The sequence below is a fragment of the Neofelis nebulosa genome, chromosome 8 (genome assembly GCF_028018385.1).
Source record: "Neofelis nebulosa isolate mNeoNeb1 chromosome 8, mNeoNeb1.pri, whole genome shotgun sequence".
Lineage (NCBI taxonomy): Eukaryota > Metazoa > Chordata > Mammalia > Carnivora > Felidae > Neofelis > Neofelis nebulosa.
The window spans coordinates 127,662,430-127,687,215 of NC_080789.1; the positions used below are offsets into that span (position 1 = coordinate 127,662,430).

Consider the following 24,786-nt stretch of genomic DNA (forward strand, 5'->3'; position numbering starts at 1 on the left):
ATGTATCTTGAGATTTTCAATGAGAATTTATTTATTCAACTCTACCTTTTAAAAACTCCCCCCTCTGTCCCCCACCTGGACTCTCTTTAGCAATAAAGAAGTCTTCTGAATGTTGATAACTTGGTGCATTGGAAAAGAGTTTGATTAATGCATTAACCTTCATCGCTGTTACCACCCTTTACTATCTCGTCCCCTAAAAGAAAGGTGACTTTTGAGAAGCAACCCAGATCGTGTGTTAGGAAAATAGGCATTGTGGTCAGTGGAGAATTTGCTATGTGTCCGCTGCTCAAATATATGAAAATAAGGTTCCTCGTGTGAATAAAAGTATTCTGAAATACATGTATAATTATGCCCCAGACATAGACACACGTTTCTAAAACCACTACCTGAAAATAAAAGTTAAAGGTTTGAGGAGTGGGAAGGACTCTTGTCCAGTAGCAAGAGCAGCGGCCCCCTCAGCAGCCAGAGGGAGAGAAAACCTGGAGACCTAGGCTGGGTTGGGCCCGGCGGGCCTGCGCCTCACTGTTGATTCTCCCAGGAAAGGCCTGAAGGAGCATCTGACATTTCTCTTAAAAGAATCAATGAATCGGTGTTGTCTTCCGCCTGCTCATTTGACCTTACTTTGTTTTGAAGCCGAGAAGAAGGAAAGAAAAAACTAAACCGGGGTGCTGTGGAAGGTAGGCGGAAGGAACAGAAAAGGAGACGGCTCGGGGCTATGGTAGCCGCAGACAGGATCCCAGGCCGCCGGGAGGTTACTGTTCGCTTGCTGTGGTGTTGTTTGTTCGTGCTCATTTCAGATTCTCACCCTGATGTAATAAGTCACCATCTTCCCAGCCATCTTCCCCGTATTGACAAGCAAATGCCATCCACGTTTGATTGACATCCATGGGTCCTGAATGCAAAAGTATGATTTACAAATCAATTCTGCTTGTTTATTTAAGGCCGTTCTTGTGTGCCTTCTGTATTTGTTAGTGGGATAACTTGCCTAATACCTACTCTGGGGGTTTTACATTAATATTACAAATCCAGGCTTTTCCTTCTGCTCTCCCATGTTACCTCTTTTCCCCATGCCTCAGTGTACATGCAGGAACTGTGCCTGGAGCTTACAGGACACTTTCCATATCTCAGCAAAAGATCTTGCCCAGCACTTTTGTGAAGGCTGCTTGCCTTAAGACCTTTAAAGACATCCGACAAGTCATTATGTCTCGTGCATGTAGTGCAAGTGCATGCAACTTCAGATCCAATGGCAGGATCTCCTGAAAGGTAGCTAGAGCTGCAATCCTGTAAGCGGAGGACACGGGATCCGCGCCTTTGTTAAAAGAACCCACCCCACCCCCACCCCATGGTGTGGTGGGCCTATTCATTCATAATCATTCAAAACAGCCCTTGGGCTTTTCAACACACCTTCCTGTTCTCTGGGCCGCATCTTGTTTCATTTTAGAAGACTGGCGAGGGAAACCATAAGGTTACAAAAGAAAACCATCTGGAAAATTCTAAAGGGCCCTTCTTATGTTAAAAGTGGCATTTTGAAAAACACCTGAAGCGCCGGCTGATTGTGGGTGAGCCAGCAGAGAAATATTGTCAACGGAGCCATCCTCTTTTCAACCCTCACCTCCACCCTCCAAGTGGCGCAGCTCCCCGCGGGGACACAGGGGGCTTAGGTGTGACCTTCGAGTCCCCGAGGCCATTGCACATCTGTCTCCCTCCCCCTCCCCCCGCCAGGTGTGTCCAACGAGAGAGCTGCCATCACCTGGGCTCGGCAAGGGAGTGTTCACGATCTCACTGTTCATCCATGTGCAGAGGGGAAAAGAGAGAGAGAGAGAGAGAGAGAGAGAGAGAGGCTGAGAAAAAAAAAAATCCCACATTGTCAGAGTAATGCCAAACTCTCTCTGAGTGGGATGCGCGGAGCAGATGCTGCAGTGAGATGCCAGAGCGGCTCCCCTTCCTCTGTGCCTTGGGTGCCTATAAATTGCTCCGGCGCGCGTTTGTCAGCCTCCTCTTCTCCTGGCAGGTGGTACCCGGGCAGGATTCTGCGTTCAGTCTCTCTCGCGCTCCGCTCCCGGCCGCCAGGCGCTCGCCGCTGCTCACTGGCTCCTCCGCTCCAGCCCCGAGCCTCGCCGCGCTGACCGTGCCCGCCGCCGCCGCCGCCGCTCCGCGCACCCGGGGGGCGGCCGGCCCGAGCTCGCGGGGGGCGGGGGGGGTGCGCCTCTCTTAGGGTTGCCGTGGCGGTGGCGAAGGAGGGGGAGACAGGCAGCGGAAGGGCGAACCGAGCCAGCGAGAGAAGCCGAGGAGGAGGCAGAAAAAGGCAACTTCAGACGGAAAGTTGGTGCGAACTGGCGCAGTCGGCAAAAACGGAAAAGTCGATCGCAGGCAGCGGCCGCATAAAAGTGTGAGCGGCCCCGGGCGGCGCGAGAGGCGGCGGCTGGCTCTGCCCTCCGGGTGGCCGCGCCGGCGCCCGAGGCGCAGCCACAGGTGCCAAGGGGCTCGCGGGAGGCGAGAGGGCGCCCTGCGCGCCCCTCCCCCAGCCCCCACCCCCCAGCCCGGGACTTCAGCTCAAGTCGCCTGGCGTCCGAGCTCCCTCCCCAGCCGCAGCCTCAGCAGGGGGAGCGGGAGCAGGAGCAGGAGCAGGCGGGGAGCGGCCGGCGCGCGCCCGCCCAGGGGAGTTGGGGTTCGCAGGGGGTTGTTTTCGGCTCTGAGGAGGTCCCCGCCCAACCTTCAAAATTTTGTCCAAAAGCAGACAAGAGGATCGCCCCGCGCTGAGCCGGCTGGTGGGCAGCAGGAGGCGCCTGATCGCCGCCGGGGCGCTGGGGGTGGTGATGGTGCTGCTGCTGGTTATCCTCATCCCGGTGCTGGTGAGCTCGGCCGGCACGTCGGCTCACTACGAGATGCTGGGCACCTGCCGCATGGTCTGCGACCCCTACGGGGGCACCAAGGCGCCCAGCACGGCCGCCACGCCCGACCGCGGCCTCATGCAGTCCCTGCCCACCTTCATCCAGGGCCCCAAAGGCGAGGCCGGCAGGCCGGGGAAGGCGGGCCCGCGCGGGCCCCCCGGTGAGCCCGGGCCGCCGGGTCCCGTGGGCCCTCCGGGCGAGAAGGGCGAGCCCGGCCGCCAAGGCCTGCCGGGCCCGCCCGGGGCGCCCGGCCTGAACGCGGCCGGGGCCATCAGCGCCGCCACCTACAGCACGGTGCCCAAGATCGCCTTCTACGCCGGCCTCAAGCGGCAGCACGAAGGCTACGAGGTGCTCAAGTTCGACGACGTGGTCACCAACCTCGGTAACCACTACGATCCCACCACGGGCAAGTTCACCTGCTCTATCCCGGGCATCTACTTCTTCACCTACCACGTCCTGATGCGCGGAGGGGACGGCACCAGCATGTGGGCTGATCTCTGCAAGAACAACCAGGTGAGTGCCGGCAGGCAGCGGGGTGGGCGGGGAGGGAGCGCGGGAAGGTGCAGGCAAGAGGGAGGAGACCCCGGAAATGGGGGTGGGAGCCCGCGGAGGAAGGGCGCGGCAGCCGGGCTCCCGGGAGTGGAGCCGAGGGGACGCTGTTACTCCCTGGAGCGGCGGGGGTCGCGGGCCTAAGAGGGCGCCCGGAGGCCTGGAGAGGGCGGTTCCCAAGCTAGGACCCGCGCTCTCTGTGCGCGCGAGTGCGAGAGCGACCCTCGAGGGCAGCGGAGCTGGGAGCTCGGTCCCCTGGGCAGCCTGTGCCCCGGGAGGCCGGGAGCGGGACGCTACCCTCGGCCGGGGGATCTTCTGCAGCTTAGGGTCGCTCTCAGGCTTTGCCTGGAATAGGACGGCTAGCGGGGAGCCCCGAAGTGGGCGTGCCAGGGTGGCAAACTCGGGGGAGAAAGGGGCCCTCTGGAGAAAGAAGGGACCCGAAAGAGCGAGTCCAAGTGTGGGGCGTCCCGAGCCGAAGAGGGACCGGGGACTTGCGGTCGCCAGGGCCCTCGCGGCGTCCCAGACCTCGGAAACAAGCATATAGTCAAATGCAAGACGCAAACTCCTGTTTAGATTGCAGCCCCAGCAGAAGAAGGGGGAGAAGTAAAGAGTGTTGATGACAAAAGAAAAAAGTTGAGACTCGTGAGTGTACTCCGTAAAACGCGCACCCAAACGCAGAGTCCTTAACTCCACCGGCTGGGGTAGGAGGCCGCACAGGCAGGGGGCAAGGAGGGCAGGAGGCCGAGCCGGCCCTGGGGCGATGGGCCTCACCGCCAGGGAGCCCCGGGCCGCCGGCTGGGTAGTCTTTCCAACCCCGCCTTCTCTCGAGAGGCAGTGGCCTTGGCCTTGACTGTGAACCAGCCTCAGAGCAGCGCGCGGGCCCCTGGGACTTAGTCTCCTGAGCTGGTCGGCTCTGCCACAAGGGCCACGGGTGGCACTTGTATGCCGGGGCCACTTTACCGTTTGCTTGAGAAATTCGCGGTCAGTGCAAAAACAAAGTGTGTCTAATTTCTCGGTCAGAAGAGGACAATAGTATTTGTAACTGCCTAAAAGTGTAAGGCTCGCACGCTGAATCAGCAGCCGCACTCGGGCAAGGCCTTGCAACCTGCAGCCTGAAGTCTGGGCTGGGTTCTCTGGCTTTAATTTTGCTTATTGGGTGGCCCAGGGAACCCCGCTGTGGCCAACTTAGATTTAACAAGGGCTCATTGGGCTTCAGGTCACCCGCCCCCTCGAAATCAGACCTTTTCCGTTCTAACCCAGGTCTCTATTAAGCAGCATTAAGGCAGGATTTATTCCAAAGGCCTAATTCAGTATCAGAGTTTTTTCAAAAGTGGAAGACAAATACTCTAAATGTATAAGGAAGGGCACAAAATCCTGCCCTCCCCCTTCCTCCCACCCGTCACTTCTAAAGGAATTAAAAAAGCTCAAGGAACCCACAGGACAGGTAAAACAAAACAAAACAAAACAAAACAAACAAACAACAACAAAAGAAAAGGGAAAATGGCCACCAGGCGGCACTGACAGGGTTGTTTATTATAGTTATTATGCACAAAAATAATATTAAGATAAATAAAAATCATTTATAGAGCAGTGAGCCAGGTATAGGTAAATGGCTAAAAAGGGCATGACTCACTGTACCCAAATAGAGGTATTCTGTCGCCTTTACGAAATGGTTTATGACCAGCCCCTTGGCAGACAGTGATGAGGCACCCATTTCTTTTCACATTGGCTCTCTTCTGACTCAAAGGTTAGGTCTGGAAATTACTGTCGGGCTGAAGGATTGTTTTTAGAGGTATTAATTAAAATGGAACAATACCAAGTTTTATCAGCCACTGAATAAAAACACTCACATCTTTAAGTATCCAGAAATGGCAATTGCATGACTAATCAGGGAACGATACATATTAATTAGTTTAAGTGTTCTTATCTCAACTGCTGAGCTCAGGTATATTGTACTGATTCCAAGAAAACCATTTCTTATACATGCGCTACCTGCATTTTGTTTTTAAAATTATTTCATTGTTTGGAGAGTCGAATGCTCCTTTGTATCATCCTAGCAGGCACATTCTGTGAGGATCAGGAAAAAAAAAAAAAATAAGGCAAACCAGCTGACCTTATCATGTAGCAAGCTCTTCATTGGCATTATTAAGCTGTGACTTCTTCAAAAGGTGTGCAACAAGTAATTAAAAAATATATGTATATGTAGCACCACACAATGTATTTTCGACTTCGACATGGACTCTTTTGGAAAATGGCTATTAAAATATTACCATTAAGGAATTTTATCCCTAGAACAGGACTATTTTGTAAAGTCTGATTTGCAGAGAGTTGCAAATGAGAACTATTTTATGAAGTTTATTTTATTACTATGAAACAAATAGTTTAGCCTTGGTTTTCAGTTATGTTCTTGTCCGATCACTTCTTAGCATGGCAGTCTCCCCCCTGAGCAGACCTAATTTGTTTTCATAAAACAGAAACTCAGAGATCTATGTCAGTGTAATGTGCTATGGATTAAGTGGATTTGAGAAGCACAAAAATTAAACTAAAAATGCAGTTCACTCTAGGATAGAGGAGTGCCTCTGGACCGTAACTATATGGGAAGCATTTTATTTATGCTTTGTGTTGAATGCAGGATCACAGATGGAAACATCAAAGGCCAGTAAATTAACCTGATGCACCACTTAACCTTTTGTTTATGATCCCACAGAAGTACAATGAAAATGAAATTATGGGAGCATCAGTAGCAATTAATTAAATTAGCAAATGTTACCATAAATATCGTCTCCGATGATAAACCCTCACTAATAAGATAATGCTAAAGCCACACAGGCTGCTACAGTCTCACAAATACGCCACTAAAGGGATTACAGTTCTCATATTCCCCGTTGAAACCATCAACCTAAAATCTAATCGTACCATTTGTTGACATGAAAGGTAAAAGTTGGACTCAAATGGCTTTATAAAGAGACAGGAAACATAATTGTAATGTGTTTGTACACTTTTAGCAGCCAAACCTGAATTTAAAAATTGCTGTGTGAGCACAGTCACTGTAATGTCCCTGTAACAAGCCACTGTATTAACCACTGAAGCTGGCCCCAGATTAGAACCATTAAATAACTCAGGACCAATTTTTATTCTAAGAATGTGTGAATTACAGCATCGAGGAACATGAGATATATTGGAAACAACAGTCTGTGAGTTGATATTCATTTATTAGCAAGATTAATGAAATGCCAAATTAATACCATCATTTGAAAAAGCTGTGAAACCCGCACTACAGATGAAGCAGAATCTAAATAGTTAACTTGTGATATGAAAAGATTTTAGAGGACCTTTAGGCAGAAATGGGTACATAGGGCTGAGGAAAGGATGCATCATATTCCCGGAGAAAATGCTGAAATCGGTGTACATTTGGGAACCTGAAAATAGCCTCCAAGGTGGATGCATTACCTTGCTCAGTAGTTTGATGGCTTAAAGGAAGAATTGTTCGAAGTCGCCGAGCTGGTTACTAGAGCTTGAAATTTCAAGTGCCATTGTACCTTCCGAGCATGATCAGGTGAGCAGACATTCTGAAATTGTCCAAAGCGTGCTGGAGTATGGCAGTTATTTAATTGGGAAAGTCTTGCGGTCTACAGTATAGCTTAATACCTTAAGAGAATCACTTTTATTAAAAAGCAGTCACATGACAAAGGAAGTGAAAAACCATAAGGGTAACCTTCTAGTCTGTGGGATCACACTAATGCATTTGCAGGTCTCCATGGTTGTACCTACAGAATAAAAATGGTCACATTTATATGGTTCTGTGCTTATACCCTATCGAATAAAAACTACATTTAAGACTATTGTCTCTAAATCAAGGGATTTTAATGAGTCCTGGTTCCCAGATGCCTTTCTATAGAGAACAGTGTTAAAGCACAACACCCATAGAGCATATATTAAATACCTAAAGCACTAAATATGTCTGGTTATCAATAATAGCTGAATAGTATATTTATGGATTGTGAATTCATTAATATATTACTGATATGGCCAATTACTAATTTGTCTTTTAATTTCTCTAACCCATTAAAAATTCACACGTTAAGAAAAACATCAGGTCATAACAGCACTATCCTCCTCCTAGATTCCCCCCCCCCCCGGGAATTTATAACTAGGTGAAATTAATGAATCAAAACATTCAACTCCTACAAACCTACAATTAATTCCTAGGAAATATTGTGACGTTACATTGTATTATTACTTAATGGTCAACACAGATCGTCTCGCTGAATCGGTGTATACATTTGAGTCAGTGTTTCTGAGCATAATTGCGTGGTACATTGCTTTCACTGTATTAGTGTCAGTTAGCCCAGGGTTAAGCAATTCTAAATCCTTTAAGCCCCTTTCTCCTTTTGCTATATGATATCCAGAGAAAGAAATTTTTAAAATATTACTCAAATTACTTCACAAGTTCAGCAGTGTCAAAGAGCCTTCTCCTTTTTTAACATTTCAGCATTAATGTGAGAACATAGCCCATGAAAATTTAATTTGAAAACCTATCACTTAAATTTTGAAAGAAACACCTGGAAATTCTTGACGTGTGCCTCGTTTCCCTCATTTTGCCAGCACACGGTACCCCAAGTCAGGTATTATTACATAACACAGGTTTACAAAACCACTAAATCGTTTGCTCTGTTATTAAGGGAAGCACCATTATAATGGAATAGAAACAAGGCACAGAGTAGAAGATGTCTTACTGAAATAAGTCAAAATAAGTCTGCCTATGGAAAATTTTTTTTCCAAGGCAGAATCAAAATATGGCTAAATGAATATGAAGCCTAATCGGAGTTGAGAATGTGATAGGATGTCTATGTCACAGGCTGAACATGAGATGATTATAGGCAGCTTCTATCCTCAAAGCAAACCACACATTTTAGAATCACCTAAATATAAAAGGGTATTCAATCAGATCATTAAAAAGTTTTAGAAATTTTAGAGGCCTCAAATCTTATTTCCTTCTACAACTTTTAGATATGTGGCAGTTAAATAATTTATTGAAGTGCACACAGCACAATGAAGTAATAAAAAGCCACAAATAGAAAAATGAACTCTGCAAACTTGGGTGACGTTTAAGTGAGTTAGATTTCTGGCAAAAAAAAAAAAAAAAAAAAAAAAGAGGCTTTACTTGAATTAGATTTCGGAAACCTCACATCAAAAGGCTTTCTTCATTTTTTTCCCCTATGTAGTAGAGCTGGAGTTGTTTTATTTCTCTGAATCTCAACTGCCTGTGGATCTCGATTTTCTGAAAATCCTGGGGACCCGCTGAAGTTTGGATTAAACCTCTGTGCTCATAAACAGCTGGTTTAGATTATTGCTAATTGGTCTGAATTGAAATGCAAAAAAAATTACCCTTATTTCTATTCCAAGAAGTGATTGGGGTGTAGAGGTTCAAGGAATTAGAAAAAGTGCTGATTTAGGAAGAGAATAGGTTGGTGTGCATTGTTTACCGCATAAGGTAAGAAAAGACGGCTGCCGGGACCCTCAGGAAAGCACCATTTTCTTCTTTCTGTTCCTCCTTTCCAGTGATAGAGCTCGAACTGTTCCAAAGATCTCCTCAAAGAGCTCCAAGGCCCAGGTGGACTCTCTCATGCTAAATTCTGTGCTATGGCAGCAAGTCTGCTTACGGTGCTGTGAATGGATGAAAAAAGAGAGAGACAGAGAGAGAGACAGAGAGAGAGAGAATACTGGAGAATTTTCTTCCACGCATTCTAATTCTTGTTTGTTTCACATAGGTGCGTGCCAGTGCCATTGCCCAAGACGCCGATCAGAATTATGATTATGCCAGTAACAGTGTGGTTCTCCATTTGGAGCCAGGAGATGAAGTCTACATCAAACTAGATGGCGGGAAAGCACACGGAGGAAATAACAACAAATACAGCACATTTTCTGGATTTATTATTTATGCGGACTGATAACGCAGAAACTAAGCTTATTATTCTGAGTTTGGACACTGGATTCGTATGGCTGACGTCACTGAATCAAGGATCCCAGGGGATGCCGGTTGCGGGGCACCTCAGTTGTGTATATGTGGGGAATTCAAATGCTACCTGACTCACATCTGTATACTCAGAAACATTCTGTAAAAAAAAAAAAAAAAAAAAAAATTAAAAGCAAGATAAGCAGATGTGTTATCCATTACCGCCAAAGCAAATTCTCCTCCTTATTGTTAGTGTCCATGTGAATGAAGTCCTATATAGATCACAAATTTTTATAGAAAAATCTAAGACACTGAATTATTTCTCCAATATCTATGATACTTTGGTGTTCTGTGACCCTGCTGCTTTGATCCATATATCAGCTTTGGTTCTTGTGAGTTTACCTGCTTCTGATGATACTTGGAGTCCATTCATAGTGTGGGGAGAATGATCTTACCCTGCAGGAGAAGGTCTAATTGAAATAATGCTGCTTGTCCCCAAAGAAATTGTTTGCCTTGTACTTTTGTTAACTTTAGAGCTAGTCCTGGGAATGATTCAACTTCAAGCCTTAACCTGGAATTTTCTGGATTTGAGGGAATTCCCAAGCCTATGATCATTTTCACATTTCCTTTTTCTTGTGAATTTTCTTTTCTCTCCTTTCTGGTGATTATCTTTTAAAAATGGAGATCGAAATTGTATCATAGGATTACCCTCTAAGTGTGCAAACGTGTAATTATGTGTGGTATTTAGAAAATCCCCTGTGTGTCCATTTTGTCAATAGAATGCGTTTAGATTTACTTAGAAAGTCAGAGAAATTTATTCTTTGGTGTTAAATCAGACTGAGGCTTTTGCTTTCTTTGGAACAAAAGATTATTCATAAACCCAATGCACAAAGGTTTAATTTGAGCTACTGCATGGGTCACCAAGGGGACACTAAGTAAGGCCTTCAAATAGTTACTACAAGTCCTGGCCTGAGGTTATTTCAAAATGAATAATTTCACGTATAACCAATATGACAACAAAGTGTATATATTTTATACCAGTATCTGCTACAAATACATGTATTTGTGTGTACACGCACACACATATGTTAGAGGAAATATATATATGGCTTCAGACCATAGTCACAGTGGCTGTATAGCCTCAAAAACTTAATTAAAAAAAGTATGTGTATATATACACACAAACACGCAAAAATTATTTGACTTATTTTGGATCGAAATATATTTTGGATTACAAAAGTGTATGGAATAGCAAAACAATTGAAATGGCTTCTCTTTTACGAGCTACCCAGAAACGTAAAGTTTATTAGGTTAAAATGCCCTATACGTCACATGTCTGTAAATTAAGCCTACGGCTTCTTTATTACCATATGCCAATCAATATTCCCACCGCATTCTGTGTCAGACTGTTAATATTAGGACTGCAGAAACGGGTGGCTCTTTTTTGCAATGTCTATGAATTATATGCATTTGAATGATCACTTTTTTCTTTTTTCTCAGGTGGATTAAAGCTGACAGTAAAGTAGATTCTGAGAGTAGTGCAAATCATTTCTCTCTGGTTAAAATACACTGCCAAAAGCCATCTCTTTAATCTAAGAAAAAGATTAAAAATGCATGTTGATATATCCTCCCTATCGGACAACTTCCACTGTTACAATGAAAAATCTGTCCCCACCCCTCCCCCCACCCCACCTCCTCGGTTGCCTTTGAAGACTCTGACAAGTAGATTTCAAAAACAGGGATTTAAAAATCTGCTTGCTTTACTGGTGAAGGACATTTGCATTTTTTCATTTAAAGGAATTAGTTTGTTCCCCTGGCTCGTTCCTCATGGGTACTTTATGTTCTAATACACAGAAAGCGTGATCGTCTTTGAGCCACAGAAATATCTTGTGTTTCGTAAACCTCAACTTTCCAAAAGAGTTATGCATGATGTTCCCATCTGAAGGTGCTGTTTGCTTAGTTTAAATGCCTTGGTCGGAGTCACTGTCATGATGTCTATGATCAAAAATGCTTGGCCCATTCATCAGGAATAATGACTAATTCTACTTGGCCTTTCTAATATGTTAGATAACCGATAATGGGGTTTCAACGAATTTACTTCTATTGAACGATATATATTTATCAAAGAGGAATTGGTAGCTGGGGTTTGGAGTTTTTGGGTTTTTTTTGTTTTTGTTTTTGTTTGTAACAAATAGCATAATGAAGAATCAACCAAAAGATTAATGTATAAACAGCAGTGCACATCAACTAAGAGTTTTAAAAAGGCTTTATTTACACAAAACATCGGGGGTGGGTACCTTTTGAAGAGTAGGCTCGAGTCAGAATGCCATTTCTAATAGATCTGACCTTTTCTTCAGATAACTAAGCATCATTTTCTCTGTTTAGGCCCAAGGAAAAACAAATAAAAGGTAAGGGAAATAAAGGGAATATATATATATGGCAAACATTTCTCTTTTTTTGCATATATATTATTAATTAAACTGTGGCCTTTGTTATTATAAATGTAATGATTCATTAAACTATATTATGTAATATATTTTGACTTTTACCATTGAATTTTTATAATTCAGTATTATGTGTTCATGCCCCCTTATACAGATGTTTAAACTAACAAAGCTTTACAGCAAAAATGGATACCAGGAAGCCACAGGCAACAAAACTGATTTATTACCAGTCAATATAGATAGGTAGACAACTTCTACAATATATAATGAATATAATCAAGCTTCGACAATATTTTTATCATTGTGAATTGGTGATTGTATTACAGTGTCCTTTGGGGGGGAAAAAGCCTCAAACTTTAACTTCCCTTGCTGCAGAAGCTATTTTCAAGTGCCATATTATTCATTAAGCATTAATTAAAGAACAGCAGGATAATTAGTAGGATCATCAATATTACAAGAAACATTAGATTGCTCCAGAAGGGGGTAATTTAACTAGAAACACTTTAAATTTCCTCAAGTAGTGCAGCTGATAGATTAAGAAAACAAAACAAAGCAAAACTTTGCTAGAGGGGATACAGAATGTAAATCACTGTTTGGAAATAGGTGCTTCTGTATTTATTTTGTTAAAGGCAGAACAAGAGGGCTCCGTTAGGTCAGTAATTCCTAAAGGTACCGATGTACCAGCTGGTTTCTGAGAAGGCAAAATTTCTAATTCTCATAAATAGGAAATGATCCGTCATTCGTCCTACATAGCCCTGATTAATATCTCACTGTGGGTTTGAAATCACTGAAAAATGTTCTCTGCGAGCTTTCTACTCAAGGTGTGAGTCTGTAAACAACCATCCTACTTGAAAGTTAGCCATTGCTTAGGGTTCTCTATTAGTATCTTATCAAGTGCATTCTCAGTGATCCCTCTAAGCAACATTTTAGGAACAATGTTGGTAAGTATATGAGAGTAGCCGTGACCTCCATACTTCATCAGCCGATGCTTCGTATGTATGTCGTGTGCCATCAGAATTCGATCTTCGTAGCCTTCATCCACCAGAAGACGCACTCTGTGAAAAATGTCAACTCATTATATGGCATTTGTCTCACATTTAAAATGATCAGGGTGCTTTCAACTTTTTACTCATAAATCTATTGTGCTTGCTGTAGAGATACTGCCTTCTTCTATGGCATGTGTACTGGGAGACCCTTAATAAAGATTGCGTGGTGATGATAAAGGTAATATTGCATCGTAGCAGGAACATGATCCTTATTCCATGCACACAGAAACTTCCAGCCTGTGATATTTATGACAGTGCCTACAATACGGCATTAAAAATAGTTCTAATAGGATGTGCCAGTCTGAGTGAATGGCTGCTTGGGCATTTCACGAAATAACTTCGTTCTAGGTTTGTATCCAGCTCTCCACTCTAAAATACCTCCCTCGGTGGTCCCATTTTCCAGACCTCACTCTCCTCCCACCCCGTGTCTGTCTGTCTGTCTGTCTGTCTCTCTCTCTCTCTCTCTCTCTCTTATTTTCTAGCAAATAAAATCAATGGCAATTTCTGATTAAAACAGAGAGGCAAAAGGAACCTTCGCAAAGGTAAAACATTCTGAGAGTCAGATCAGTTGATTTGAAAGGAAGGGGCATATGATAAGCGAAATGGTCATTTTCAAAAGATCAGGAAGGGTACTTCTGTATTTTGAGCATCTGTTCCTTTGAAGTCTACGAGAATTCTGACTTAGTAGTAGTAGTCTTGGAGCACTGTATTAAATCAACCAGTACAAATTTACTCTGTCTTCCTTCTATCTCAACAAGATTGCTGTAAATACCAAGCCGTTCCTTTAAATTTATAGCCAGTTGACTGGAGAAGGGCTTTCCAACTACTGTCTAAACATCTAATCCTCTTTGCTTTGTGAAACGCTGTAATCTATAGTGTGAGTCACCTCCTGACAGCCACCATCTGTGTGTGTCTGGACTCTGGGCAGTGTCTGTCATGACTTCCACGGGATTCTACTGGCAGAAGGTGCAAAGTGGAGACAATGGCTCTTCCCTGGCATTCTCTTCATGGTCATGTCAGTCTCTGGATTCCCAAATGAATCTAGATGGTCAGACAGCACCTTCCTCCAAGGGCTAATTATTCAAAAGATATCCTTTTTGTGTCTGTGACATTTCTTGGCATCCTGGCGCGTGAGTCATATTTAGTAACTACTAAAAGTAAGCAAAATTGGGCCACTGCACAGAAACCTCAGACACAGAGCTCTGCCCTCTGAGAACATACATTTTAAAATAAAATAATAATTGAAGGTGAGACATTGTGTTCCTAGGTCATGCCTTACAAGAGCCACGTCGAGCATTTTTGTCTAGAAATCTGTATTCGTGTCATTCATACGCATGTCCTGTAAGTACTTGGATGCTGTTTGAGCCACCATGGATATTTACCTCGTAAATCTGTACAATGTCCAAAAGCTCTGACCTGAAGTTACTTTTGGAACTCTCTTTGAGGCAATTCCCTAGAAAGTTCTAGGGTCATTTATGAGAAGAGAGAAAGACTTGACAGAATGCATGCCCACACTGAAACTGAGTGTGGCAACCCTTAATCCACAACTGAGAAGGAGTGTCACATTATGGGAAATTTTAGGGTATGCCTTCCTCCTTATCGTCTCTGAGCATTTCTCAGAAGTTTTTGTCTCTTTCCCTTGTCTGAGGAAAAAAAAGCGATATCGTATTACGTCAGAGGCATATCGTATGGAACAGCGGATTCTTGTTGTTGTTCCTGCAACACTGCTACTCAATTGTGAAGGAGTAAGGAAAGAGTATAATGGCTAAGACACTTGCTTAAAACTGAGAATCCTTAGAACTGATTTAAGTCAAGAACGTAGAGACTAGTTACCTCACGACAAAGACACTGCTATGACTCTACAAAACAGTTCTCTCCTGACTATCAAATCAAGATATGACTTGGCCAGTCTTAAAATAAAAGCTCCTCTCTCATGCTGTGCCATTGTGTGGAAGAACAGTAGTTCCGAGACGCTGCCAGAAGGAAGGAACCACTGTAGATGAGAAGACAAAAATGACAGTAATTATAGAAATACAAATGAGTTAGTGTTTTGCAAACAAATATTAGAGAGAGACTACAAAGTGTGAAAAGGCAGAGATATAATAAGATTTGAGAAATGGAGCGTAAGATTGAAAACAGGTGTCAGACACAGAATTTCTGGTGCTGAAAACCAGAGGTAGGCAGAAGCGTGCTTCTATGTTCTTGCAGTTCAGAGATGTAAGATGACTAAGGCTCAGAAAGGGACTGCCAATGGATGATGAAAATCAAGTGCCCAAGAGATGGCAGACCAGGGGGATGCTGGAACACACCCCCTGCCTAAAGGTCATTCGGTAATTACCGTGAATTGTGCTTGAGCCAAGTGACCTTATGCATGATTTTAATTTAGGGAAGATAACGCTTGCATACATATACATGAACACGCATATATCGCATATATATTTTGATGTATTTCCAGACATCTAGAATGTTTACATTTGGCTCAATGAAAGCTGGCCAAAATTAAATTCTTGTTCTTGAATTAATAGCCAGAAGTTATCAAGGAGGAATGTGAGGAGAGGTGCTGGTCATCCTCCCCCCATATATCCTTCAGACCCCCTCTGCCGATCCCCTCTCTCTTAGTCAAGGTCTGGGAGCCGCATGGGTGGCATAGGGTTGCTTCAGAAGATATAAAAGATGCAGCTCACTGTCACAAAGGGGCTTAGGAAAAGGAAGTGGGTCTTAGAAGCAAACTTCCCACTTCCAAGATGAATCGTAAAACGTATGTTGAGGGCATTCGTCAGGAAACAGGGTTTGGAGATCATGAAAGATGAGAAAGCCTTACCCTACTCCCCCACTTTAAATTCCAAAGAATATTCACCTCGCAGCCTGGCCCAGGCTCGTAGGGCCCTGGGGTAACTTGTCTGCCTGTACTGAATGGTGCTCCTAAGAAAGTTAGGTAAAATCCTGATGCAAAATTAACAACAACAAAAACGGAACAATAAATTGGTGTATTAAAGAACTGATTTCAGTGGTTTAAAAAAAATGTGTTTTAAGTCCTAGCTTCATTGGTCAGGTCAGTTTGCTCCTGTACAGCTGAGCATCTCCATATTTACATAGCAAGCGTTACATGGATCAGCTAGCTCTCCCTGATGATATTGAACTTGAAGCCTATTTTACTGTTAATGAGGTCATGCACGAGGAGTACCTATATGCAGGGACAGGCAGAAGGCACACAGGTGTAAAGGTTGGCCACCCACGCTAAGAGCTGAGGGCTGTCCCCAACCGTGGCCACAGATCTTCCCCTCAATTCCAGTGTAGGGGTATGTCCTACCATTGCTGCTTTAGCCTCCATTTCTGGACATCACTTCTGTAGGTCTGGTGTCTTTACTCGTAGCCCACACAGTTTTCTACACCCTTAACCACATTCTGGCCCGTCTCCGTCCCAGAAGACTACTTCCTCTCTGAAATCCCAATCTTCACTCTCCCACCCCGACCACGAGTCACATTTCTCTTTTTCCCTCACTGTCTTCTGGGTACATTCCCCCCTCACTCAAGCTTCTGATTGGTTGCCGCTGCTATGTTATTCCCACCTCTTCTTACTTTTCTCTATACCTTCTTCTGTTCGTCTTGGACCTCAGGATCCTCACTCAACCCCACCCCAGATCCCCTGTCGACCACATTTTTCAGACAGAATCCCAACCCTCAGTCTCTCTAACTGTTCACGTTTTCTGCTTCTCCTCAAAGCTTCTTTGGTCTTATTATCAAAATACAAAACTTTTGGGGGGGGGGCGGAATAATCACCAAGTCATGTGCACTGGTGCCCATGTTCGGTCGTGCAGACATGATCTTGAGCCTCACCGGGGTCTCACACACACCGTGTCCTATCAGTATCTGTCTCATTCACTCAGTGTCCATTCCCAGCCTTCCTCCTCTTCTACAAGGTCCTGCCCTGAATCTGTTCCCTCCTTCGCAGAATATAAGCATGTTGACTTCACAGGGACCCTACAGAACACAGGTGGTCATATGTCTTCGGTTTCCCATTCTCACCGCATCTATCTGCATTCACCCCATTACTCGCCTTACACCTTTCAACCAACTTTCTGTTTGCTTCCCAGCTGCCATCTGTTTGTCTCCTTGGAAAGCTTGCTCTATATCTCCTCTCTCCAGATTGTTTTAAGTTAGTGTCGATCGACTATTTTCATATTCTGCACCAGACATTCAGGAAAAAACTCTTCATACTTTATTTCATATAAATTCCATAACCCTATAGAAGAGGTACTTCTTCCTGCGATTTGTTCTCTTTGTGTCTCTGCTTTTGCTCTCAGCCACATAAACATTGCTTAACCCTTCGTTAGTTTGAGAGAGAGAGAGAAAGAGTGAATGGGGAAAAAGGGCAGAGGGAGAGAGAGAAAGTCTCTTAAGCAGGCTCCACACTCAGAGTAGAGCCCAGCCATGATCCTGGGATCATGACCTGAGCCGAAATCAAGAGTCGGATGTTCAACTGACTGAGCCACCCAGGTGCCCCAAACGTTGCTGGACCCTTGACAAAACCTTCCCTTGATCCTATCTTGTCTTCTCACTTTGACCCTATGCCCCTGCTTCCCCTGACCACCAAGCTTCTTGAAAGAGTAACCCCACCTTCTCTCTCCTCTTCCTTACCCCCTACTCATTCTTCAAGGCTTTTCTACAGAGACTTCACTGACTGCACAGTGAGAATCTCCAGCCTTTACCTCACTGATGCCTGCCACCTGTCAGTTGCCCAAGCCCTTCTGCTCCAAACAGTCTCCTGCACCTACTTGCACAACAACATATTTCCCTGATTCTCTTCTCACTTTGAAAACTTTTCGATCTGTCCTTGAGTGACTCTTCCTGAGTCCATTCCTTAAATATCAGTGTTCCCCAGAGTTCTGTCCTCATTCTTTCCTCTGAGTGATCTCATTCATTCCCACGCTGCCAACCATGACATACAAACCAAAGATGCCTAGATTTATGTCTGAGTCCAGATCTCTGCCCTGAGCCTCACAGCCTTATCCACAGCCCCGCTGGATAGCTACTCTTAGATTATTCCCAAACCAAAGTCATCCTTGTCAATCCCAAATCTGTTTCTCCTCCCAGATTCCCTAACTTGGTGCATCCAATGTTCACATCATCGTGTAACCAGGACAAACCAGGTAACCATCCATCCTTGACTCCAGAAACTTTCCACTTGGTTACAGAGAATGACTCGGACAATTTGTTGCTTCAACAATTTTGAGGGGTCAAATTCTATATGATGTTTGGTCTTTAGACATTCTACTTACAGCATTTAAGTTTCAGTCATCTCCATAGTGAATATTTTTGATAAAGCATTTCACACACACGTTGTAGGAGGTTAGGACTTCAGTGTGGTCAACATGGGAAAGAAACCACCCACTTCATTAGGGATAGAAAGACGAAAGCATCTTTGTTCTCTCTTTGTCATGGCAGGGGTTAAGTATTATCTGTTTCTTGTCAGCTGCCCATCTGCACTGAACTCCTAAGGCTCTGCTAAGCTTTTGCCTACTTAGGATGACTCATTTGCTTCTTGAAATAATATATCGAGATTTCTCTCCCCAAAACAGCATTGATACATTTTTTTCTGCAAGTCTCTGGTTCTGCCTGCTCACTGTTTTCCGAATCTTTGCTAATAGCTACCCAGATATGAATCAAAAAGGACTGGTAAAAGGGAACACTATCAGGGATTTCATCATATTTACCTCCTAATTCGTTTATTATCATTGGGCATGTCGATATCCGGGTTGAATTGGTAATGAAGGAGTTCAGTCCCAAAGAGATCATATTCCAAGTAACAGCCAAGTTGAGCAAACTCCAGGAGTTCCTTTTTATCAAGTATAGTCCTAGAGACAATAAGACGGACACAGTGTAATTATCAAGAGCATATTTTCCACATATACAGATTAAAAGTTTTAAGTACACCATGTACTGGAACATAATTAAAATAACAGAAGTTTGAGTCCGCTCTTATGATGTGACTGTAAAATAGTAAGTTCAACTTGTTACCAGAAATAAGGGAATTTACCGTATCTAAAAGGGAGTTTCCCTTCTAAAGTGCTTGGGAACTACAGACATTTTAATTATGTTGCCATTACTCAAAAACAATCTTGCAATTCTCCTTCAGAACTGTCTTCAGGATATGTTCCGTATTCTTTTGGAAATCCTTCATAGCAGTGGAACAACTGTGAGCTCTGGAAACTATCGAAGGGAACTTGGCATCAGTCTGGTGAACTAGGTGAGTAATACTAATCTGCGTAAAACATGAAGCTAAGGTAAGGAGATTTTCTTATGAAGATCATAAGGTGGTTCCAAAATTAATTCCAAGGTCTTTGTGAATGTCATTGCTTCTTTTTAAAAAGGGGGGCAAAATTCCTACAGATATTTATTTGTGTTCTGGTGTACCTATTTTTAAATAGAATTTATTATTTTGTGATAATCTATGGATATCTTCTCATTTCTTTAGCGATCATAGTAAGAATAACACTATCTTATGATGTATGACTGTGTAAATGAATGGGAAAGGAGAGGTATGTGAGATAAACACAGGCTACAGACAGGGGTGCAGAGTCCAGAGCAAGAGTAGATTATCTCGAGAAATTTAGATTATAATAAGTAAAAAGGGACGCATTAGGTCAACCCCCAAAATACCATGGTAGAGATTCAAACACATGGAAAAATAGGAAGGAAGGAAGGAAGGAAGGAAGGAAGGAAGGAAGGAAGGAAGGAAGGAAGGGAGGAGGGAAGGGAGGGAAGGAAGGGAGGTAGGGAAGGGAGGAAGGATTGATTCTTCAGGAGACAATATAGAAAAAATGTGAGGGGAAAAGTGCACCCCATTAGACATTGTGTGAAGGGTGGTAAGGGTATAGATTATGGAAGTGATTGAGATCCCAAATTGGCCTGGTGCAGAGTGGGATTTATCAGATGATCATTGTCTTACTAGGCTTTATCCACTGATATTCTATTACCTTGGCTATTCCAGAATGCAAGGATTAAAGCACTATCATATGTCTATAAATCTGCTTCTAAGAGGTCACAAGTATTTTCAAGGCCTTTCTTCCAAACCATGGGAGGACCAATTAAGCCTCTGTGTGTCATGAGTGCAAGAGTTTTCTGCTGTCTCGGGATGCTCCCTAGGAGCTGACTATTGACTTTCACTCTGAGCAGTCATATTGTAGCTGCTTCCTTTTTATTCTATTCAACAATTCAGCATAACTTAGAGTTCACGATGTTGTTTTAGGCAGGGAGGCTAAAATATCTTTCTTTTATACTATAAAACGTGCATTAGTTCTGTGCTGTCTTCTAATACTATTCCTTTTCCATCTTCTTACCCTGGGGACCATCTTTTGCTTCCAAAATTACTTGCCTAAAAGAATATGTGTTTTTCTATAGTAGACACATTCTGTTTTCCCCCAAAGAACCATGCTTAAAAACAAAATATGCACAATTAAAATAACATAAGAAGGAAAAGATAAGTTTAGTGTGTTTCTTTTGAGTCAGTTCCTTCAGTGTGTTAATTACTGGGTAGGTGGGCGGTGGGGGGAGACAAACCAGGGATGTAGGGGCCAATAACACGTTGGATCAGACTCTTTTCCGCTTCTAATGTCTTTATTCTTTCTGTGGCCTAATGTCTTTAGACTAAGTTTTCTAGACTTTGAATGACATACCAAGATAGATATTCAATGAGAAGCCTGTAGTAAATGAAAAGCCGTAGGAAACTTTTTCATCTTAGTTCCAACTGAAAATGAAAAAATAAAATTGCTTATCATCATAATAGCTAAAAATTATAAGAACTTACCATGTGTCTGGCATTGTGCTAAAGCACTTTTATATTTGTTACCCCATTTTATATTCTCCGTAATCCCACTGGTCTCAATTTTACAGATGAGGAAACTGGGATGTGAAAGATTAGAGGCTTATTCAAGGTGATGTGTTGAAGTATAAATTCATTTCAGTGCTAGAATCACCTATCTTCATCCTCAATCTATATGACTTCTACTGCTAAACATTTTGTGCTCAAAGGACGTTTTCCAGAATTACACTGACTGTAGCACACAAAGGGTTTTTTAAATCTTTATTTTGAAATTTAATTCCCTCCCACAAAATGCACTTGAAAAATGGGGAATATGGGGCACCTGGGTGGCTCAGTCGGTTAAGCATGTGACTCTCAATTTCTGGCTCAGGTCATGAGCTCATGGTTTGTGATATGGGGTCCCATGTTGGGCTTGTGCTAACAGCACAGAACCTGCTTGGGATTCTCTGTTTCCCTCTCTCTCTCTGCCCCTCCCCTACTCTCACACACTCTCTCTGCCTCTCAAAAATAAATAAATAAACTTAAAAAAAAAAAAGAAAAGAAAAAAATGGAGAATTTCCGTCAAAGGGTAGTGTGGGGGCTGGGCCATGATAAACCTGAAAAGTAAGAAAGGATTACTTTGAAGAGTTCTTTGTTTGCTAGCTCAAAGGGTAGATATATACAGTAGGCAGTATTTGACCATTATAGTTCTATTAGACAATTTCATTGACATGGTCAAAGAAGGAGAAGGAACTATATTAATTATGACCATTGCTTACTTTCTTACCAGGAGCCTGACATTGCCCTGAGCCTCTTACAAATATTAAGGGGCACATATTAAGAGTCTCCTATCCCAGGCTGGACTCCTGAAGTCCAGAACTGCATGTCTAATGGCCCATTTGCCATCCTCACTGAGATGTCTAATAGATAGCAGACTAAACCCCTCCTCGACCACCATAAACCAGCTGTCCCAACACCCTTCCCTCTCTCTTCTGACAGCATCTCTATCCATTCGTTTGCTCAGGCCAAGAACCTTGCTATCGTCCTTGACAGGCTTCATCTCACACTACACATCTAGCCTGCCGGGACAGCTTTTTGGTTCAACTTTCAAAATGTGCCCGGAATCTGGACGTGTCACCAACTCTCCCTCTACCCTCCTGGTCCAAATCACCACCATCTCTTTCGCAGCTGCTCTCTTTGCTTTTCTGCCTTTGGTCTAGTACTTTCTATTCACATGTAGCAACCAAAGTGCTATCACCACAACTAAGTCAGGCCAGGTCTCTCAAGTGCTCACAACTCACCAGTAGCTTCCCATGTCCCTCAGAGACAAAGCCAAGGCCTCGCAGTGGCCCATGAGGCCATGATTGATCTCTTTGATGTGGTCGTGTAACCGCCTCATCTAAGAGAGGAATGGGGAAGGTAGGAATCCGTTTCTCCAGATGTCAATATAGGTGCTACCTACATTATAAATGTTATCTGAAGAACGTCGCTTTGGGTGAAGATATCTTTCCAGAGGAAGGCTAACAGGTTTAGTAAGATTCATCTACACATGTAAGTTTCAGAAGTAAATCCGTGGGAATTATTCTGTAGGACAGCACATAGAAAGGAGTATGATTAAGGGGCAAATGGTCCTCCTATAAAATACTCTTAAAAATCTCATAGTCACACGGAGAGAAGATTTCTTCAGAAGAGGAACAAAAGCTGATATTTTGGACATTAGGAAAATGCAGTTAAAAACGAAGCTGAAAAATGTGCTCTCATGAAAATGTCAGGAGATAGATAGATGAAATCATACATCATATATCATGTATTATGTATTACATATTATTATTTTTACAGACATTTGGTAATATAACACCCTCTGGATAACTGGACATTAGGGTGAAGGTGACTAAGAAATGAATTCACCTTAATTCTCCTTACTGTTGCCCAAAATCTACGGGGAGAAAATAGTGTCAGTGATCATGCACAATGTTCAAGGAAAATCCTGAAAAAAATCCCAGAATTTGGTATAAGCTATTAATGGGGGATAGTAGGTAAACCAAGACAGTCAACACATAATAATCATCAGGTATTTAAAACAGCCCTATCTCATTTAATCCTTACAAAAACTGTGTGAAGAAGGTCTGATCATCCCCATTTCATAGACAGGGAAACTTGAGACTCAGAAAAGTTAAGGAACTCAACTTCCAGACTGAGGGACTGAGAATAAACCTAGACTGTGTTTGTCTCCAAATCCATGTTCTTAGGCCATGTAGCCCCTTCTGTGTTGGGAGAAGTACCCACATCCATCCACTCGCTGGCGCTGAGACTCAGCTATGGCGAAGTGCACCCCATCACAAACTAGTAACCCTGCACCATGAATGTCTAACAAGGTGACTTAGCCACATTCAACTGACATTCCGTTGGATGACTTCCAGGGACTGTCCAGGTGCTACTGAAGTCACATTTATGCAAGTGACTTTTTTTTTTTTTCACTTGGAGAAAGGATTGACCCCAAATGTCAGAATGGTACCTTGGGAAAATGTACTCTGCTTGACGTCTTTCAGATGAGGATTAAAGAGGTCCTGGTCCTCCCGGTCGTCAGGGATCTCGTAGGGCTTCTCATACAAGGTGTCAACTCTAATTCTGCTCATTCCATATTCTAGATCCATGAAAATGATATTCTTTCTTATTCCAATCTTCCCCAGCCTTTAAGGTAATTATTTTTCACCTCTTGCCCTAAGCAGTCAGTGGGGTGATTTTGAGATACAGAAGGGCTCCCGCATTTCACACTGGAGAAAGTTCCTTGTTCAAGGTGGATGAAGTGGTTACAATGTCGTTGTAAAATATCCTGGGATTTCCCCGGAAGAAGCTGAAATTTTTGTATTAAGTATTTGTTCCTGTCATTCATATTATATATACTCTTTCTCCTGTTGCATGTTTTATGTTTATGCTCCCTAACTAATAAACAAATTCTCTCTATATCAGGAACAGGCATAAATTTACGACAGACATATTGCCATCAGCCACAAAGTGGTACCTGAAGCGATTTGGCTATCTTCAGTTTCAGAATATGGTTATCATTCACTAGTGTTTTAAGGCTGGTACTAAATCGGATGACAGTTGATTCTGTTTGTCAAACTTCTTTATACTCTAGATCTTATCCGAGTGCTGAGGGGTTTAGTTTAATGTCAAAATGCATTCTGAGTGGGAGCAAGGAAGTCTGTGTGAAGTGATAGTTTAGACAAGGGTCGAAAGAACCAAGCAGCAAAGAATATGATTCGTGGGTGTGATCAAGATGATAACAGTATCTAACATTTGTCTTGGGCTTTCCAGTTTCAAAGAACTCTCAAATGCCTTCTTTCATTTCATACATTCAAGCACACCTTCATGAATTAATTCAGCAAGCATCTACTATCTTGTACCATCACCTACCTTGTGCTAGCCTCCGCTGGGAATACAGATATGAGGGAGATATTTAAGCTGCTGTCTTAACGAATGTAAAGCCAAAGGGAAGGAGATAGGAATTTAGACTAATAATTACAATTAAATGTGTTGAAAGGTTTTTTTTAGTACAAATGAATACAAAGTGTCGTGAAAGAAAAATGAAAAGAATAACTCATTTGGGTGGAGTCTATTGAATAGAAGATGATTCAGATAAAGGTTGGTGGGGTTCAGGTGTTGCCTGATGGATGATAATGAAGTACACCTGTTGAGAGGCACGAGAAGAAAAAAGAAAAAGAATCTTGCTGTTCCTGATGATAAAGCTGTAATTATCAGAGCCAAAGTGCATGACGGGAGGGCTTGGGTGGTGCAGTTGGTTAAGAATCCAGCTCTTGATTTCAGCTCAGGTCATGAGCTCATAGTTCCTTAGTTTAAGCCCCACATAGGGCTCTGCACTGACAGCACGGAGCCTGCTTGGGATTCCCTCGCTCTCCTCCTGTCTCTGCTCCTCCCCTGCTCACACATGTGCTCTCGCTCTCTTTCTCTCGCTCTCAAAAATACATAAATAAACTTAAAAAAAAATAATAAAGTCCATGAGGGAAGAGGCAACCATCCACCTATCCATGCAGCCACCCATCCATCCACCAGCATCTGAGCATCTGCGTGGCTCAGT

General features: G+C 43.2%; 2 protein-coding genes across 5 annotated transcripts in view; one reads left to right on the top strand and one right to left on the bottom strand.

Annotated features, from left to right (window-relative positions):
• Positions 1–1,900: 1,900 nt before the first annotated feature.
• C1QL3 (complement C1q like 3) lies at positions 1,901–10,923 on the top strand. Its single transcript, XM_058681822.1, has 2 exons — positions 1,901–3,404; positions 9,212–10,923. Exons 1-2 carry the CDS (start codon positions 2,817–2,819, stop codon positions 9,389–9,391), a joined length of 768 nt encoding a protein of 255 aa, XP_058537805.1. The 5' UTR covers positions 1,901–2,816; the 3' UTR covers positions 9,392–10,923.
• A 1,118-nt stretch (positions 10,924–12,041) lies between these two features.
• PTER (phosphotriesterase related) overlaps positions 12,042–24,786 on the bottom strand; it is a 71,180-nt gene continuing 58,435 nt past the window's right edge. For all 4 annotated transcript variants that reach the window (XM_058681816.1, XM_058681814.1, XM_058681815.1 and 1 more), the window contains 2 exons: positions 18,601–18,741; positions 12,042–12,895 (listed from right to left, as the gene is read on the bottom strand). In XM_058681816.1, the coding sequence (XP_058537799.1) occupies positions 12,685–12,895; positions 18,601–18,741 (352 nt within the window). In that variant the 3' untranslated portion in view covers positions 12,042–12,684. The remainder of the gene's footprint in view (positions 12,896–18,600; positions 18,742–24,786) is intronic.